The sequence below is a fragment of the Mirounga angustirostris genome, unplaced genomic scaffold (genome assembly GCF_029215605.1).
Source record: "Mirounga angustirostris isolate CCGP_5_RB_7025 unplaced genomic scaffold, mMirAng1.0.hap1 SCAF_17, whole genome shotgun sequence".
Taxonomy (NCBI): Eukaryota; Metazoa; Chordata; class Mammalia; order Carnivora; family Phocidae; genus Mirounga; species Mirounga angustirostris.
In genome coordinates this window covers 4,798,970-4,818,557 of record NW_026991725.1, presented here as the reverse complement: position 1 = coordinate 4,818,557, position 19,588 = coordinate 4,798,970, and the positions used below count along the sequence as shown (strand labels likewise).

At 53.1% G+C, this 19,588-nt stretch overlaps 1 protein-coding gene across 3 annotated transcripts; it reads left to right on the top strand.

Moving 5' to 3' along the window:
* The first annotated feature begins 490 nt into the window (after window positions 1-490).
* On the top strand, window positions 491-18,903 carry SARM1 (sterile alpha and TIR motif containing 1). 3 transcript variants are annotated; one of them, XM_045889472.3, is made up of 9 exons: window positions 491-1,235; window positions 6,838-7,456; window positions 9,429-9,641; window positions 9,896-9,987; window positions 10,077-10,312; window positions 13,043-13,145; window positions 13,222-13,411; window positions 18,317-18,438; window positions 18,524-18,903. In XM_045889472.3, the coding sequence occupies exons 1-9, from the start codon at window positions 766-768 to the stop codon at window positions 18,651-18,653; spliced, it is 2,175 nt and encodes a 724-aa protein (XP_045745428.1). In that variant the 5' UTR covers window positions 491-765; the 3' UTR covers window positions 18,654-18,903. The 3 variants fall into 3 exon arrangements, with proteins under 3 accessions (XP_045745428.1, XP_045745429.1, XP_064439649.1); XM_045889473.3 differs by lacking the exons at window positions 18,317-18,438; window positions 18,524-18,903 and adding an exon at window positions 15,343-16,744; XM_064583579.1 differs by lacking the exons at window positions 18,317-18,438; window positions 18,524-18,903 and adding an exon at window positions 10,424-10,500 and having other exon boundaries at window positions 13,222-13,364.
* The last annotated feature ends 685 nt before the right edge of the window (window positions 18,904-19,588 follow it).

Sequence of the window (19,588 nt, the reverse complement as noted above, 5' to 3'; positions counted from 1 at the left end):
TGATCAGAGAGGGGTGTGTGACTTTGGGCAGTCTCTTTTCTGTGAGCTTCAGTCAGTTTGGCTGTTAAATGGGAACACTAATCCCTACCCTTTAGGCCTGTCGCAAGGCTTCATTGAGAAACAGGCATAAAGGGTCTCGAGAGTTGTACCGAATCGGTACCATGATTGCTTGAACCACTGTTAGGGGAGGGGGGCACGCTCCACGGCGTTGCCGTCACGTTGCAGTGTCACAGGGTTTGCGGGGAAACCGAGGCAGTCCTCCCGCTCTGCACCCTCTCCCCCTAGTCGCCACCCCCATCCCACCGCAGGGCGTGGGCGTGGCTGTGGCTGGGTTAAGCCTGGGGGTGAGGCTACTCAGGAGGCCGGGGAAGAGTCCCACGTGACCGAGAGGCGGGGTGTCAGCTCCCCGGCTGCGGCTTCTCAGGGGCGGGGCTGCTGCAGAGCATCTCCTAGCTGGAGCCGCGCTTTGTTCTTGCTGCCTCCTAGACCCGCCGGCGTCAGGGTCCATCCCTCGCTCCCCTCTCGCTCCTCCCGCCCACGCCCTGCATCTGGGCCCGCATCCCTTCACCCAAAAGCTCCGTCCCAGATCCTGCCCTCGCCCCTCCCCCAGATTTCTGGCCAGCGCCCTTGCCTGGTAGGTAGCCTTCTAACCATCCCTCCCTCCTGCACCTTCTTTTCCCTGGATCCCTCTCCTGTCCCCCTTTCCCCAAGTGCCGGGTCGCTCCGCCCCTCCGGACCGGGGATGTCCCCCGCAGCCCCGCACCCATGGTCCTGACGCTGCTTCTCTACGCCTACAAGCTGTGCCGCTTCTTCACCATGTCGGGCCCACGGCCAGGCGGTGAGCGGCTAGCTGTGCCGGGGCCGGACGGGGGCGGCGGCGCGGGCCCATGGTGGACCGCGGGCGGCCGCGGGCCCCGCGAGGTGTCGCCCGGGGCGGGCTCCGAGGTGCAGGGTGCCCTGGAGCGCGCGCTGCCCGAGCTGCAGCAGGCGCTGTCGGCGCTGAAGCAGGCGGGGGGGGCGCGGGCCGTGGGCGCCGGCCTGGCCGAGGTCTTCCAGCTGGTGGAGGAGGCCTGGCTGCTTCCGGCCGTGGGCCGAGAGGTAGCCCAGGGTCTGTGCGACGCCATCCGCCTGGATGGCGGCCTCGACCTACTGCTGCGACTGCTGCAGGCGCAGGAGCTGGAGACGCGCGTGCAGGCCGCCCGCCTGCTGGAGCAGATCCTGGTGGCTGAGAACCGGTGAGGGTGCTCACGGGCTGAGGGGAGAGCGCGGGGTGCTGTGGGGCAGCAAGGGCGGTCCACGGCCCGGGTCTCTGGTGCGACTTTTCCCGCCTCACCTCACCGCATCCCTGTACTACATCCCTGCTGGGGATCAGCGTGTCTATTTTACAAATGAGGAAACTGAGGCTTGGGAAAGTTTCATGCCTTGCCGGGAGTCACAACACAGTGTGAACTGATGGTGCAGCCGGGATTCACTCCCAGGACTGCTGGGGTGAGGAATGAGACAGGGACAGGAAGAACGGAGTGGTAGGACAGGAATTTGTCCCTGGTTCCGAGGATGGAGCTGGGATCCTGCTGCCAATGCCCCCTAAACCCACAGACCTCCTCTCTACAGGCCCGTGCCCTTCTAGGCTTCCTTCTGTGCCACTGAGAAAAGAAGAAAACACAATGCTCGGGAAATGGGGTAGGAGGAGGGGCAATGATTATGGAAGTGAGTACTGATCTGAGGGTTACTTGCCCCCTTTATGCCACCCCCAATCCACCTCCTGCTTCCTCCTTCTTCATTTTGGCCCTCGTAACAGGCCAGACATGATCTCATTCTGCAGCTGCTAATGGGGCACAGAAGGTTTTCTAGTGGGATGAATGGGTGAGAGAAGAGGACACAGGTGAGGAGCTAGGCAGAGGCCAGAGTATGTGTTCTCTGTCCCTTCCCCACAGAGGGCCAAGATACAGTAGGGGGGTCCAGTTGGGGTCTGGCTGCCCCTCTCTTGCCTGCCTCTTGGGATCTCCCCTGGAATATGAGGACCCTTGCACTCACTTCCTCTCCCCTCTGATGCCAGAGCAGACCAAACTGTCACTCAGTAGTCACATGCTGAATTCTCAGGCCCCTCAGATTTAGAAGGGTTTGGGAAGGGTCACTTTCAATTCATGCAGCTCTCACAAGTGTGATGGGCATGGGTTAAGGGTGCTTTCCTTACCATTTTCTTTCTTTTTTTTTTTTTTCTCTTACCATTTTAAAAAATTAAACATAACCTTGTGGACAGTGGTAGTGATACAACTGTCAAAAATGCATGAATGAAGCAATTTAAGTTGGGGAGAGCAAGTTAGTGTCTGCTTACTCAGCAAGTCATTAATTTTCCGTTTAAGATCAATCATCAGTACATTTGGAGGGTTAGCAAATACAGTGGGTGCTCCCTGTGGTGGGCACAGGGTGGCCGTACCTGGTAGCCTGGTATGTGGGGCGTGGCAGCTATAATTAGAACCCTTGGCAGAAGCGGTGCAGCCAACATCCTAGGAACAGGAGGGCTGCAAGATGCAAACTGCACTGATATTTTTCAAGGTTGAAAATAACAACACCTGGTTCAGAATTACTGAGGGGGGAGTCACACTCCCCATCATCCCTGGTCTCAGGAAACCACGCGCTGGTGCTGACAGCACTTCAGGACCAAGGACAGAGCCCAGCAAGCCCCCGCCCATCAAAATTTTTTCCAAAGAAAGGCAGAATCTCTTCACCCTTTAGACTGCTCTGGGGGGAGGCTGGAAAGGAGGGAAGGGAGGTGATACACTGAGAACCTGTGTTTATGAAATCTCGCCCTTCTTTCATCAACCAAACTCCTCTTAAAGAGAGTTCCTCAATCAGTTCACCCACTCCTTTTCTCATTCCTGTCTTCCCAGCGTGCTATTACACCCACTGCCCAGGAGCCTAGATCACAGCGTCCCTCACCCCCAAATGCCAAGAGAAGTCCAACAGGGTAGGACCCTCTGAACTTGGTCCCATGACACCAGTGAGGGCCCCATGTGATTGCTAGCCTTTGAAATTTATAGCCCAGCCCCATCAGGAGACCATAATTAGGTTAAATGGTTTAACTCAGGTTAAATGGCTTTCCCAAAAATACACAGTGAATAAGTGGAGGAGACATATTTTAAAAAGAAAACAAAACAGGGACACCTGGGTGGCTCAGTTGTTAAGCATCTGCCTTCGGCTCGGGTCATGATCCCGGGGTCCTGGGATCGAGTCCCGCATCGGGCTTCCTGCTCCGCGGGAAGCCTGCTTCTCCCTCTCCCACTCCCCCTGCTTGTGTTCCCTCTCTTGCTGTGTCTCTGTCAAAAAAATAAATAAAATCTTTAAAAAATAAAATAAAACAGAAAGCTATGGCATATAAATTAAAAAAGGGCAAAGGTACAAAAAAGTCACACACTTAAGAATTTTTCTTTCTACCCAGACCCCCTCCCTGGACGAAAATCAACAAAACAATTTTCTCGCACAGTATGTCCTTCCAGAGAAATTCTAGGCATACAAGGATTTACGCATATATGTATATTATATATACATGCTTGTATGTATATGTGTATGATTTCCTCCCTCCTTTGGAGCTAGGATTTGAACCCAGACCCATAGCCTCTCAGGCTGCAGAAGCTGGGAGCTGAGCATATAGTTCTCACAACAAGGACATAGTTCAAGTTCTGTGAAGGTGCCAAGTGCATAGGGAAAGGGGAGAGCTGGGGGTCAACAGACTCAAAATAAAGTCCTCTTGTTTTTTTTTTAAGATTTTATTTATTTATTTGACAGTGAGAGAGAACAAGTGGGGGGAGTGGCAGGCAGAGGGAGAGGGAGAACAGGCTTCCCTCTGAGCAGGGAGCCTGATGTGGGGCTCGATCCCAGGACCCTGTGATCATGAATTGAGCTGAAGGCAGACGCAACTGACTGAGCCACCCAGGCACCCCAAAAATAAAGTCCTCTTAAAAAAATTTAAAAACGGGGCGCTTGGATGGCTCAGTAGGTTAGGCGTCTGCCTTCGGCTCCAGTCATGATCCCAGGGTCCTGGGATCGAGCCCCGGGTCAGGTTCCCTGCTTAGCAGGGAGTCTGCTTCTCCCTCGTTCTCTCTCTCTCTCTCTCCCTCTCAAATAAATAAATAAAAAGTAAAAATAAAAAAATTTAAAAAACAAAACAAAGCAAAAAAAGAATAAAGTCCTCTCTGAATTGATATTCCTGAGCAAGGCCTTCCCTTCACTGGTCCTCAGGAAATGAGAGTGTTGGATTAGATTATTGCTTAAACACATCCTGGTTCTGATATTCTCAGAGTTTATGTAGTCAGATTGTTCTGGAAGCACAAAGTATAGATGAAGAATCTTGACCTTTGAAGACAGACAGATGCAGGTTCAGACCCTAGCTATGCCTCTCACCAGCTGTGTAACTCTGAGCATGTCATGTAAACTTTCTGAACTTTGGCTTTCTCATTGGTAAAAGGAACAAGTGAATGATTAGAACCCACCTATTCTTTTGGACTTAGGGGCAAACTCAGTGATCAACTCAGCCAAGTTGTGCCATGTTATGGGCTCAGCTGGGACCTGCAGTGGATACAAAGTCACAAGTGTCACTGTGATGCTCACTGGGCAGGGACTCCATGTCTAGCTGAGCCTCTAAGTCTTTGGGGGTAATGTCAGTTGTGGAGGACATCATTTGTGGAGGTCAGGAAGACACAAAACTTTCACCTCTGCCTAGAGTGTGGCAGCTTTTCTGCCTGCTCTGCTGGCATCCAGGCTCCCTCCCTTCTACCTTTCCTCCCTAGAGCAGTCAGAATATTTCCTAAAACCCATGTAAGAGCAGGTCTCTCCCCTTCCTGAAGCCTTTCAGTGGCTCCCCATTTGCCACCAAGATAAAGTACAAATGCCTGGAGGGGGCTCAGAAGGCCCCCAGGACCCTTTCCCTTCTCTCCTCTTGAACCTTCCACCTAAGCCACTAGAAATGGCTTCACTTCAGCATGGCTGAGGTGGGGGCAAGTCCCCAAGAGCACCAGCTCTCAGATACCTCCAAGCCTTTGCATGCATCTGCACCTAGAATACCATCTCCACAATCTCCCCTTCTCCTCTTCGTGAATGTCCCACCATCTTTCCAAATTAATGCCCTAGGCACCCATCCAGTATATTTAATGTGTGTCTTTATAGCTGCATCCTGGTAAAACCTTTATTCTTGTTTTGTATGCATGTATTTTTAATTTACACAAATGATGCTGTGTTACATAGCACATTCCGGTTCATACTTTCACCCACTCCGTATTGTTTTTAAGAGCCTTCATGTGCTATGGTATCATCTGTTCAGTCCGTTGTAACTGCTCCATAGTCCTCCACAGTGGGCACCTGCCCATGTTACCTCTCCGCTCTCCCAGGCTCGACACCCAGACCGCCGCCATCTTCCCTCACCACAAACGACCCTGCAGTGAACAGCCTTTTCCATATTCCTTTGTGGATCTGTGATGATTTCTTTGGGATTTAACTCAAAAGCTCCAATTTCTGGCTCATAGGGTGCATATCTCTTTAACTTCACCCACCCATCCCAGCCTGCTTTCCAAATTGACTGCCTCAGCACGCACCTCTAGCTTCAGGGTGTTCATAGCCCCACACCCCGCCAACCTTCTCTGTTACCCAGCTTCTGCTTTTTGCCTATCCAATAAGTGTAAAGTGACAGCTGATTTAATTTTCACTTCACTGATTACTAATGAATTAGAGCATCTCTTTATTTGCTTGTTAACATTTTGGATATTCTCTTTTGTAAGTTGCCATTTATATCCTTCGCCATTCCCTATTGAATTTGCTACCTTTTTCTTGTTGACTTGACTATTTATATATTCTATCTATGAATCCTTGTTGCTTTTATATTTTTCATTGTTGGTTTTAAACATTGCAAACATCTCTGGTCTTCTTTCTATTCCTCAAACATGCCAAGCTCATGAGCCCTCAGGGCTTTTGTCCTTGCTGTTCGTTCTGCCTGTAATGCTCTTCTCCCAGATACTTGCAGGCAGGAGTCTCTGGATATCGTACTCTAAAATGTCACCTCCTCCTCCGCCCAAACATTGCCCATTACATCACCTGCATTTGCTAGCATTGTGGCCTGTTCACTCATTGTTCACGTGCTTATTGTTTGTCTCCATATTAGCTGTGTATAAGTTCCAGGCACTCTTAAGTCACTGTTCAGCTTCAGTCCCTAGCACAGTGCTGGCACACAGTAGTTCCTCAATAAACATCTGTCAAGTGAATGAATAAATACACTCCAGTCACACTGTGTGGAGTGAAGAGAGGTTTGAGGACAAGGCTAAGAGGGTGTACTTCGAGTGATGCTTCAAATGATGATAAGAAGTTAACATTTAGTGAGTCTTCCCTATGTGCCAGGCACTGTGGAAAGCATTTTACATGGATCATCACCTTCCTTCTCATAATGACCCTTGGAGTTGGTATTCCTTTTATCTTATTTAGAGGTGAGGAACTGAGGTAGAAAGATAAAGGAAGGCACTCAAGGTCCCACAGCTTTCTAGGGAAAAAAAACCCAAAAAACAAAACAGCTCCCAGGGGATGTCTGCAGAGTTAGGGTTCTTAACCACGACACACACGACACACACTGCGGGGAAGGAGGCAGAGGTAAGGGAGGAAATGGGTGTGGCCAGGACGGAGCACCCTTGTAATTCCTTCCAGGGCGAGGTGGAAGCAGGAGGCAGGTAGGATAATGCTCTCCCTCATGTCCTATATGACACTAGTGAGGCCAGAGGGGTGTAAGTGACCAGGGCGTGGCCAGGCTCCCCGGGGGCACCGCCATTCCATCGTCCCTGTCCCACTTTCTTTCGGCAGGGACCGCGTGGCGCGCATCGGTTTGGGCGTGATCCTGAACTTGGCAAAAGAGCGGGAGCCGGTGGAGCTGGCGCGGAGCGTGGCCGGCATCTTGGAGCACATGTTCAAGCACTCGGAGGAGACGTGCCAGCGGCTGGTGGCGGCCGGTGGCCTGGACGCCGTGCTGTACTGGTGCCGCCGCACGGATCCGGCGCTGCTCCGCCACTGCGCGCTGGCGCTGGGCAACTGCGCGCTGCACGGGGGCCAGGCGGCGCAGCGGCGCATGGTGGAGAAGCGCGCCGCCGAGTGGCTCTTCCCGCTCGCCTTCTCCAAAGAGGACGAGCTGCTGCGGCTGCACGCCTGCCTCGCGGTGGCGGTGCTGGCAACCAACAAGGAGGTGGAGCGCCAGGTGGAGCGCTCCGGCACGCTGGCGCTCGTGGAGCCGCTCGTGGCCTCGCTGGACCCCGGCCGCTTCGCCCGCTGCCTGGTGGATGCCAGTGACACAAGCCAGGGCCGCGGGCCCGACGACCTGCAGCGCCTCGTGCCGCTACTCGACTCGTCGCGCTTGGAGGCGCAGTGCATCGGGGCTTTCTATCTGTGTGCGGAGGCTGCCATCAAGAGCCTGCAGGGCAAGACCAAGGTGGGTGTGGGGTGAGGGAGGGGGCAGGGGCTAGAGAGCGTCTGGGAAGCCTTCCCAGAGGAAGTGACATTCACCTGGGACTTGAAGTACACATAAGAGTTAAGTGAAGCAAGGAGAAGGATGAGAGAGCAGTCATTGGCCTTGAAGGCAAGACCAAGGGTTTTAAGCAGGCAGCATGTGCTTTACAAAGATTACCCTGGCTGCAGTGTGGAGATGGAATTGGCAGGGGTGAGGATGGAGGCAAGGAGGTCAGATAGGAGGCCATGACGGGGACAGTTGGGAAGGGGGGCTGGAGCATGGCAGCAGGAGCAGCGAAAAGCAGACAGATCCCAGAGGTGCTGAAGAGATAGAATTAGGAATTGGTGGCTAGTTGGGTGAAGGAGAGGGAAGAGTTGAGGGTGACTCCTGGCTTTGGACACAGGCGACCCCATGGGTGCTGGCACCTGGTACTGAAATAAGGTTAACTGATGAGAGGTTGCAGTGGGGGAGGGGAAGAAAGTGAGTTCACTGGGACAGGTTGAGCTTGGGGTGCATGAACAGTGACCAGTTGGGGCACCCCAGTGGGCCATTTCATCATGTGGGTCTGGAGTGCAGGAAGGAGATGAAGTGCAGAGACAGAGGCTTGGGGGGCAGGATGTCAGTGTGTTGACCAGATAACTCCCACCTGCATCCCAAGAGGTCCTCATGCCCAGGGGCTGATCTGAAGCTTTTGCCCTCAGCTTTAACTTGCTGTGTGACCTTGGCTAGCTGGCTTCCCCTTACTGGGCCTCTATATGCTTCCTTTTTAGCCTCTGGAAAATTGAAGAAGCAGGCCACAGCAGCAGTTCTTACCCTGCACGTGGACCTAGTAATAGTTAAATGATCAAAAGTTTGTGGGTTTTGTTTTTTAAATATTACAGAATCAAGATTATCCCTATAACACCCCTCTCCCTCCTTTGCATTCTTCTGGGGGTCTGGGAGTTGGCGGACAGCTGGGACACAGGGAGTGGTGGGCACCAAATGGACCACCCTGGCTGTACCACAGCTGTCAGCTGGGCTGCTCAGAGGAGAGTGTCTCACAGATGATTGTCACCTATTGTATGTGTCCCCACAGATTAAAAAGAGACTGTTGGGTTAGAGGGTCTCTAAGGCCTCTTCCAAGGTCTAATGTCCTAAGAGCTTCTGATTTTCCCCTCAGTGCCCCAGAGTTGGGCCATGGGGGGACTGGCTTTATAAATCAGGTCATTCTGCTTTGGGAGAAAGGACTTGAAAGGAAGTGGGGAGTGAGGACAGTGTCTGGGCAGTAGCCATGACCACCAGCTGTGCCATCCCTTTTCCAACAAGACCAAGTGAATGCAGTTCAGGAAAGAGATAGTCAGCCCCTACTCTGTACCCTGCAGTGTGCCAGGTACAGGACTCCAAAGGTGACTAAAACATGACCTCAGCTTATCGTTTAGTGGACGCTGCATTATCAACAAACAACAGTGGCATTTAGAGTACAAGGCCTAATTGGAGGGAGGGGCCAAGCTGTGGGTAAATCAAAGCAGGCTGCATGGAGGGAGTGCTAATCAATTTGGATTCCACTGGATGACCCAGGATTCCCACAAGCAGGTTGGAAGAACTAAAGGTCTGGGAACACCATGACTGAGCCCAGAGGTAGGAGAGTCATAGTGGGTGGGTGTCAGCCAAGTGTGGGTTGGAGAAAGGGGAAGTGAGCTGAGAATGGTGGGCAGGGGCTGCACTGTGCCAGGGTGAGAGCTCAGACTTCATCCCAGGGAGATGGAAGCTGCTAGAGGGAAGACATGAGGGCAAGAGTTGAGAGAGTTTCAGGAGGGGGAATTCACAGAACTAGGTGATATATTGGATGAAGGCAGGGCAAGGGCAGACGATGGGAGTTTCAGCGGTGAGAAGAGGCAAGGGGAGGGACTGGGCACGTTTGGGGATGGCTGGTGAACTGGGGGACCCAAGACACCCTCTCCCCACCCCTCCCTAGGTATTCAGCGACATCGGAGCCATCCAGAGCCTGAAACGCTTGGTTTCCTACTCCACCAATGGCACCACGTCGGCGCTGGCCAAGCGCGCGCTGCGCCTGCTGGGCGAGGAGGTGCCGCGGCCCATCCTGCCCTGCGTGGCCAGCTGGAAGGAGGCGGAGGTCCAGACGTGGCTACAGCAGATCGGCTTCTCGCATTACTGCGAGAGCTTCCGGGTAGAGCAGCGCATGCCCAAGGCGCGCGGCCGCTAGGGGCGCCCTGAACAAGGCAACAGCGCCCCCTCGCGGCCAGCACGCCCGCGGCGCCAGGGGTGATTTCGGGTGTGGGAGCCTCTGCTCAACCACTTCTGGGGCCACTCGGCTCTAATCTGGGTCCCATCGCCATCTCCAGTTCCCTGTCCTTGCATCTTATGCTTGGGGTCCAACGGCTGAGGAGGAAAGCCCTTCCTTACATCTGACCCCTCCCCCAGGAGCAGCAGGTAGATGGCGACCTGCTTCTGCGGCTCACGGAGGAGGAGCTCCAGACCGACCTGGGCATGAAATCCGGCATCACCCGCAAAAGGTACGGAGCCCCCTTCCCGCCGGTCCTCGCCCTCTGCCACTAGCCAGTCCCACTCAGGACCTCAGCGTCCTCTTCTCCCCGGGCTGCAGATTCTTTAGGGAGCTCACGGAGCTCAAGACCTTCGCCAACTACGCTACGTGCGACCGCAGCAACCTGGCTGACTGGCTGGGCAGCCTGGACCCGCGCTTCCGCCAGTATACATACGGCCTGGTCAGCTGCGGCCTGGACCGCTCCCTGCTGCACCGCGTGTCCGAGCAGCAGCTCCTGGAGGACTGCGGCATCCGCCTGGGCGTGCATCGCGTGCGCATCCTCACGGCCGCCAGAGGTCAGCCCGCCCACCTGGGACCCCACCCCTGTCCTAGCCCCCAGCCCTGGGGGGGCGAGGGGAGACACGTGGTGGGGCCTCCGAGCCTCACTGAGGGTGGATTGAGCACAGATGCTGTGCCAGACTGGATTCTGAGGATGCAAAGAAGTTCCCCGTCTGAGCTGAGCAGGAGGGTGGAAGTAAGGCAGGTAGGTGATCACAGCAGGAGGCATGCCCAGGATTCCAGTGGGAGCTGAGAGGAAGCGCTGCCTACCCTGTCCACCCAGGTCTAGGCATTTATAGGACGCCTGACCAGGTCCTGAAGGATGTACTGGGGAGGAGGGTGCAGCAGGAAGAACAGCCCAGGCAGAGGGAGCAGTATATGCAGATGTCGAGGTTAGACAGCAAGGAGGGTGCTTGCTGGGGATAGGGGATGGGGTGGGCAGACAGGGGGCTTATGCGCTTAGCCAACAGCTTACAAAGTGTGGGTCTGGAGGTGCTATAGGGCTGTCACTACGGCAGAATGGATTCTAGGGCTCTAGCAACCCTTTTTACTTACTTTTTAATTTAACTTTAATTTTAATTTGCTAATTGACTATTTTGCTAATATTGTCAATTACTATATGTATTAAGTTTTAAACGTATTATCTCATTAATATCTATATCCATTCTATTCAGTGGGTGTTATTTTTTTTTAAGATTTTATTTATTTGAGAGAGAGGGAGAGAGAGCATGAGCTGGGGTGGAGAGGCAGAGGATAAGCAGACTCACGGCTGAGCAGGGAGTCTGTGGTGGGGCTCAATCCCAGGACCCTGGGATCATTATTGAGCGGGAGGCAGACACTCAACCAACTGAGCCATCCAGGTGCCCCTGGGTGTTAGTTTTTTTAATCAACTTTTATTTTATTTTATTATTTAATTTTTTTTGAAAGAGAAAGAGCACGAGCAAGCGAGGGGGGAGGGCCAGAGGGAGAGAGAGAATCGTCACGCAGACTCCCCACAGAGCATGGAGCCTGACTAGGGGCTCAATCTCACGACCCTGAGATCATGACCTCAGCCAAAATCAAGAGTCAGACACTTAACCCACTGAGCCACCCGGGCGCCTTTCTATAATCTACTTTTTAAAAACTTTTAAGTAGTAAAAGAGGTATAACTTAAAAGTGCCCGATTTGAAGAGTTTTGAAAAATGCATACATGTTTAACTACCATCATAATCCAAGATGAAGAACATTTCCATCAAGAGTGTTCATTTTAAAGATGATGAAACTAAGTTTTAAAGAATTTAAATACACTTCCCAAGGTTATTCCTTGGGAAATCCCAAATACATATCCCAAAGCCATTAAATAACAACTAGGATTTGAACCTCTGTCTTTCTGCTTCATAAACAGACAAGGGCTGTCTGTGAGTGTTAAATCTGAATATTATATGAAGATGGATTCTTTTCTTTTTTTTAAGATTTTATTTGACAGAGAGAGACACAGTGAGAGAGGGAACACAAGCAGGGGGAGTGGGAGAGGGAGAAGCAGGCTTCCCACTGAGCAGGGAGCCCGATGCGGGGCTCGATCCCAGGACCCTGGGATCATGACCTGAGCTGAAGGCAGACGCTTAACGACTGAGCCACCCAGGTGCTCCAGAAGATGGATTCTTTTCATTCAACAAGTTCAACCAAAGCAGATCAGCTTTCATTATTTTCACATTGCAGCTCCCAATAAAACCCCAAGATTTCATTTCTTAAAAACAGGGAGGGGCACCTGCATGGCTCAGGTTTGCATTCAGATTTCTCCTGCTCTGAATCCTTTCTGGAGTTCCAAATGGCACGGTTTCCTTCTGTGTTGCAGGCTGAGTCCTCTGGTATGGCTTTGGAGCCAAGCTTCTGGGGGTGGTTCCTCTCAGAACCCAGCCTAGGGTTAGGGTTAGGGCCCAGGAGCATGGACGGTCCGATCTATGGGCATTGTGGTGACCTTCCCGGAGGGCTGAGTTGAGGGCGTGGGTTAGGGTTAGGGATCCAGGGGGGATCATGACCTGGGCAAAGGCAGACGCCTAACCGACTGAGCCACCCAGGCGCCCCGCCATGCATATTTTTTAAGTGGAGGCAGTGACCCACTGAGACTTGGATTTTAGAAAGACCCCTCCAGTTGCTGTGCAAACAGGGTGGACTAGGCAAGTGTGGATTTGGGGAAACCGCTGAGAAGGCTGAGTTGGGGACCTGCACATAGGGAGGGCCCTGGGGCTGGAGTCCAGGCTGTTTAATCGGAAGAATCCAGAGCACGGAGTCAGGTGTTACGAACAGGTGTTCTGTTCACTGGCGTATCTCAAGCACAAAGGGTAGTGCCTGACACAGTAAGTACTTAGTAAATATGTGTGGAATGAATGAATGAGAGGTAGGGGTTCAGGCTAATACACAGGTTCTGGCTGTGGTAGGAACTAGGAAGGGAGGGGCCCGGGGAGGATTTGGGATGTGTTGGGTTTACAGTGTCTGTGGGCAGCTGCCCGTGCAGGTCTGGGGCTCCGGAGAGAGGGCGGGGCTGGAGGTGCAGATCCGGGTCCCTAAAACACAGTGCCTGCCTCTTGAGAGGGACTCGCCAATAGGAAGCAAACTTCCTTCCTGTAGGCCCAGCTCTCTATCTCAGTGACCCTCTTTTGGACAGGCCACCCTGCCTGGGCCAGGCTGGGTGGGCAGGGGATGACGTACCCTATGGTGAGTGAGGGGGAGGGGCTACCCTTACCAAGCTGTCCCCTTGTCTGCCTCAGAAATGCTACACTCCCCCCTGCCCTGCACTGGCGGCAAGCCCAGTGGGGACATCCCAGATGTCTTCATCAGCTACCGCCGGAACTCAGGCTCCCAGCTTGCCAGGTGAGAAGGGGTGGGCAGGCGGGTGGCCCGGGGCCTCAGGGCCGGGCCAGGGCAGTGACACGGGACCTCTTCTCAGCCTCCTGAAGGTGCATCTGCAGCTGCACGGCTTCAGTGTCTTCATTGATGTGGAGAAGCTGGAAGCGGGCAAGTTCGAGGACAAGCTCATCCAGAGTGTCATGGGTGCCCATAATTTTGTGCTAGTGCTGTCGGCCGGGGCCCTGGACAAGTGCATGCAGGACCATGAGTGCAAGGACTGGGTGCACAAGGTAGGTGCTGCCCTCTGTGGTCCCAGCACTGGCCTGTGGCCAGGAGTCAAGGTCCTCCTCCCCTTCCTTCTCATCCGCACTCCCCAGCAACCTCCGTGACCCAGCTTTGAGGCAAGAGCCACAGTAGGACTGTGACTGGCCTTTAGCAAGTCGTTTAGGCTCTCTGGGCCTCAGTGTTCTCATTCAGAAAATGGGGATAACTTGTCTGTCTTATTCACCTGTGGGATGGTCGTGAGAGTCAGAAAAAGAGGAAAACGCTTTGACAAATAACCTCAGTGCGGGAAGAGGGGCAAGATAGCCTAGCGACAGGTGCAGTGAGATCATGAAAGGCACAATGCTGTGAGTCTGAATCCCAGCTCTGGCCTTGGGCAAGTTACATAACCGCAGTGAGCTTCATGTTTGCTACTGTAAAGTGGGAGAAGTATCATCCCTAACTCCCTAGGATATTGTTATAAGAATTAAAAGAGCTAAAACCTGTCAAGTCCTTAGCAGAAGGCCTCGTTCTGTAGTAATTGCTCTATAATGGTAGCATTTATTCTTGTAATCAGTGTGAGTGTTTACCACTGTTTAATTAATGCCATTGTATCTTAAGTGTCTGGCACACAGTAGAAACTTATTGAATACTTGCAGAATGGATGGATGGATGAAATGGGTCCATATCACATCTGCAGGTTATTAATTATTAATCAGTGAGGGATACAGCAGTCATCTGAGATGGAACCCTGTCCTGGAGCAGCTAAGGAAATAAGAGTATGCCCAGACGTGGCTAGTTCATATATGGTTTGGTGTCGCTGCTAAGCTACGTAGGTGAACCTCTTACTTGCCATAAGAGCATGGAGAAGGGAGAGAATATTAAGGGCTGGAATAACCAGGGAAGGCTTCGTGGAGGAAGCAGAACTTGAGAAGAGTCTTAAGAATTTAGGTAAGTGGAAGAAAAGGCATCCCAGGCAGGGCGACTGCACGAGCAGAGGACAGAAGTGGGGATGAGGAAGGTGCATCACTGGTAATTGCTTACAGATGAAGAAGCTGAGGCTCAGAGAAGAATACTTTTTCCCCTGGCTGGTGTAGAAATCCGAAAAGCTGGGCTCTGAACTCCATCGATCTGACTCCAAAGCCCATGCTCTTTCCCAGCACCTGACTGCCCTCCATGGCGCAGATCTGAGGGGGTGGGAGGGGAGGTGGTGGGGTAGGGCAGGATTCAGCTGATACCAGAAATGATTGTCTGCATCTCTTCCCAATTCCCTGTCCAGGGACGTCATGTTGGTAGCTTGAGGTCAGCCCTGGTGGGAATATTTACACAAAGGAAATTGGTAAACACTATAAATCAGGGTTTTATTTGGTTGGTTGGTTGGGGTTTTTTGCCCCCAGAGATTTACCAGCAAACCACTGGGGCGCCTGGGTGGCACAGTCGGGTAAGCATCTGACTCTTGACTTTGGCTCAGGTCATGATCTCAGAGTCGTAAGATCTAGCCTCTTGCGTCAGGCTCCGCACTGGGCCTGGAGCCTGTTTAAGATTCTTTCCCCTCCTCTCCCTCTGCCCCTCCCCACTGGCTCTCTCCCTCTTTAAAAAAAACAAACAAACGAAAAACTACAGAACCAGTTTGCAGGGTACCTAAAGGCTGGGAGAAGATTTGTGTTTAAAGCACTGGGAAAAAGGATCCCACAAGGGCAGTGAGGCCAGGCCAGCAGTTGTAGGGAGAAGGCTCTGACACCAGAGTGCATCCAGACCCACCGTAGGGAAGAGGGTCAGGCCCTGGAAGCCATGTTTTAGGAGCTGAGCACTGGGCTCGGTTGGATGTTGGGCCAAAGAGACACCTGCAGGATCATGGTTGATGGCCCAGAGCAGGTGGCGGGTGGCCTTCTGGGATAAAGAGAGGAGTAGCTGAGCTCCATGCAAGATCAGACCTTGCTGTGTTCACTCTATATCCCAGATGCCTACAAGCATGCGTGGTACGAAGCAGGCTCTTGACAAGTTTATGGAATACTTGAACCAGTGACCAAACAGAGGAAGCTGAGATAACTGGGAAGGCCATACATGTCCACCAGGTTCACCAGGCCAGAACACTCGACTCGAATCCAAGTTTTCATTCTTAACCTGCTGGATGACCTTGAACAAGCCATTCTTCCTCTCTTGGCCAGATACTGAGTCTGTGCAATGAGCAGTGTGCGGTCTTTGGGTCTGTGTAATTCTGGATAAAACAAATGTCTAAAGGCTCTCAAATAAATTTGTGCAGGGTCAGAATTCATATAAGTTCTCAGCAGAGAGGCAGAGGGCTTGGCTAAAAGAGCCCTGGGCTTGGAATCTAAAAGCTTGATTCAGAAGCCTGGCCCCTCTTGGGCTGAGCATTTGTGTGACTTGGGGGCAAGTCCCTTCCCCTCTCTGGGCTTCCTTCTTCTCATTCATAACATGAGAGGTTCCCCAAAAGCAATCAGTGCTGGAGTTATGTGGATTCTTTCCCCAGGAAGGCTCTGCTCCCCACGCGTGCTTGACGCCCATCCAGAGGGAGGAGGGGTGGCGAGAGCCTCTGCCTTGGACCAGTCCCAAAGGCTCCACCAGCCTTCCTTGGTTGTTGTTAGTGCTTCATTGCCTCTGGTTTTAAAACTCCTTTCCCCGAAGCCACATTTGCTGGGTAATCAATATAGAAAACCACAAGTGAACTGCACTCAAGAAATCCCAATCCCTGAGGTTCCCCCCTTGAAAGGGAAAAAACATTTAATAAGCACTTACCAGAGCATCCATTAATAGTAAGTAATATCCTCAGAACCACCTTGTGAGGGAGGTTTATTATCTTTCTTTACAGAGGAGGAAATCATAACCCCTGTGATTGATTAAGCACACACTACATGCTGAGCGCTGCTTTAACCACTTGCCACGGGACATGGCAGGTATCCCCCCAACAGAAGAGAAAACAGAGGCTTTGAGGGCCTGTTGGTTGCCTGAGACCACAAAGCCTGTGTCAGAGATTCGATGTGAACCCCAATCTCATGATTCCAGAGTGTAGCCCCTAACAGCTATGCTACGTTGTCTCTCCCATTCATTCATTCATTCATTCATTCCAACCATCCAGCCATCCAATTAAGTATTTGGCAAAGGCTGAGTATGGGCAAGGCTTTGTGAAAGATGCTGAGATACAAGGTGGATAAAAACCAGACATGATCCCTGTCTTTATGTCTGGTGGGGAAGACAGATATTAAGTAAATTACTCATTAAGTTTGCAACTGTAGCATGTGCTAAAGAGCCTGTGAGAGCCTACAATAGGGAGATCGTGCCTAGTCAGAGAAGGGAGTGGAGACTTCCATGGGAAAGTATGGATTGAGCTCAGATCAGAAAAATGAGTAGGGATGAGTTAGGTGAAGGGGCAGGGAAAAGCATGTGCAAAGGCCCTGTGCAGGGAGGGAGGATAGCAAATCTAAGCGGCTGCAGGGTCTTTGTGGCTGGGAGAACGGTGCGGGGTGGAGTCTGGGAAGGGAGCTGTGGCCAACCACACAGAGCCTTCAGACCACAGTAAGGAGTCTGAATTTTATTCTAAGAGCCATGTAAAGTCTTGAAGATTTTTAAGTAGGGGGTGACATGATCAGATTTGCATTTTGCAAAGAGCAGCTAGGTGAAGGGGCAATGTAGAGGACAAGTTAGAGGGGGCAAGAATGAATGGGGAGAGACTTGGGGGGGGACAAAGATGGGGGGTTGGAGCAGCGCGGTGGTGGGGTGGAGGAAGAGACAAAGTGGGTGGATCTGAGAAATAAGGAGTACAACTGGCAGAGATGGTGATGGATCAGTTTGGATGCAAAGGATGATGTTTTTCTCCTGATACCAAGCTGTGTGGGTTTTTGCTGACACCAACAACCAGTTCTCCAATTTGCCAACACCAACTGGGTGTCCCACAGTTCAATTCAGTTCTTTTTTTTTTTTTTTTAGATTTACTTATTTGAGAGAGAGCAGGAGACCACATTGCGTGCCTGGGAGTGTGAGGGCGGGGCAGAGGGAGAAGCAGACTCCTCCCCGCTGAGGGCACACCCAACACAGGGCTTGATCTCAAGACCCTGAGATAGGACCCGAGCTGAAACCAAGAGTCTGACACTTAACCGACAGAGCCACCCAGATGCCCCCAGTTCAGTTCTGATACTGACTTACCCAGAGCAAGTGTCAGACTCCAGAGGGTTAAAGGCTCAGTCCCACGTGTCCGTGCTCACTTCAGATGCCTGAGAGTCCTGGGTTCCCAGGCTACCTGCACTTCTGTCTGACTTGACTAGCAATTCAGGGGTTCCCATGACACACACATCCCTCCCCCCGCCAGTTCAGTAATTGGCTAGAATGACCTGCAGTACTGAGAAAGCACTTAACTATTCCTGGTTCCCTGTAGGAACACTGGCTCACTCAGGCACATTGGAATGTAAGCCATGCATAGGGCAAAGGTTTGGGGCGTGGGGCTCAGGCAGGGAGGCACAGAACTCCCATGCCCTCTGCAGGCCACCCTCCCAACACCTAGATGTGTTCACCAACCCACCCCATCCTTGGGGGACTTGGTGGTTTCATTATGGAGGCATGATGGAGTCATTGGCCACTGGTGAGTGAACTCAATCTCCAGCCCCTCTCCCCTCCTGGGAGGTGTGCGTCTGTGAATGTATGTGGGATACTTAAAATTTCCTGGCAAGCAGCCCCCATCCAGAAGCTACCTAGGCACCCCCATCCCCAACCTCCACCCATCCGGGGATTCCCAGTGTTTTGGGGAGCTCTACGCCAAGGACCTGGGGCAAAACCAAATATTTGATTTTTATTAAAAAAAAACGGGGTGAGGGAGAAGTCAAAGTGGACTTCAGCATCAGCACCCCTCCCGGCATCTACCTGGCCCCAGGGTCCCTAGATGGGGACCCAGGCCTCTTCCTCTCCCCTCATTCTTTCTGCAGGAGATTGTGACTGCTTTGAGCTGCGGCAAGAACATTGTGCCGGTCATCGATGGCTTCGAGTGGCCAGAGCCCCAGGACCTGCCTGAGGACATGCAGGCTGTGCTCTCCTTCAATGGCATCAAGTGAGGAGAGGGGGGCGGGTGCACAGCCCCCAGCCAGCAGCTCCGCCCATGCAGCCCCCGGACCCACCAGCCCCTGTGCCCACAGGTGGTCCCACGAGTACCAGGAGGCCACGATTGAGAAGATCATCCGCTTCCTGCAGGGCCGCTCCTCTCGGGACTCATCTGCAGGCTCTGACACCAGTTTGGAGGGGGCCACACCCATGGGCCCAACTTAACCAGTCCTTAGTTCCCAAGCCCTGCTGCGACCCCCATTTCCATCGTCCGTCCCGAAGGAGCAGCTCCTCAAACTGGCCTCTCTCGGCTGCAACCGCCCGGGGCCCTTCTCTGGAAATGGCTGTCGCTCTGCCCCCTCCCTCACAGTCCACCTCAACCCAGCCTCCTTGGTGTCTAGAAATGGAAGGGAAGCCAGGCACTGGGGGTGCTCAGGGCCAGACCCACCCCCTCCCCCCGGCCCTGCCACCAGGCTCTCTATCTCAGGTGTGGGAGAGACTCTGGAGATTGAGGGTTTGCCACACACGACATCCCCTCCTGCCCAGAACGCGGCCAGGCAGCCTCCCTCTGACAGGAGTTTGGGCAATGCCCACCCCTCAGGGCTAAGCAAGGGCCTGGGCCCAGGGGCCAGCCGGAGATGGGGGTCCGGTGATGACTCTCCACCTAGATCGTGCCTGGCTTCTGGCCTCACCGCTTCCTGCCACCCTGTGGCCTTGACCTGTAACCACTGTGTCCTTAGCTGGCCTGGTCCCCAGTCCCCTCCCAGCCTTCCTGAGGTGCAGTCCTCTTGGCCACACCCGGGGTCAGGGTCACCCTCACTCCGGCCGGCCTGCAGCTGCTCTCCTCTGTGCAAGGGAGCCACCTGCTGGGGCCCGGGCCTGCTCAACAGGCAGCTCACCACCCTCCACATGCCTTGTTGCTGTGCCTCAGTTCCCGCCGGCCTGGCTCAGCTGGCTTCCCCAGCCCCTCCCCACCCACTTGCTCAGGGGGCAGCCAGGGGAGGCAGCCTCCTGTGTCAGCAGCAGTCAGCTGGACAGAGCCTGCAGCAACACGGGAAGAGGCAGGATCCTGAAGAAGGGTGATGGGTGCGTTGGAATCACAGGGGAATTTTTCTAAAACTGCATTCAGGAGACCTGGGCAGGGCCTGGGTTTCTGCATT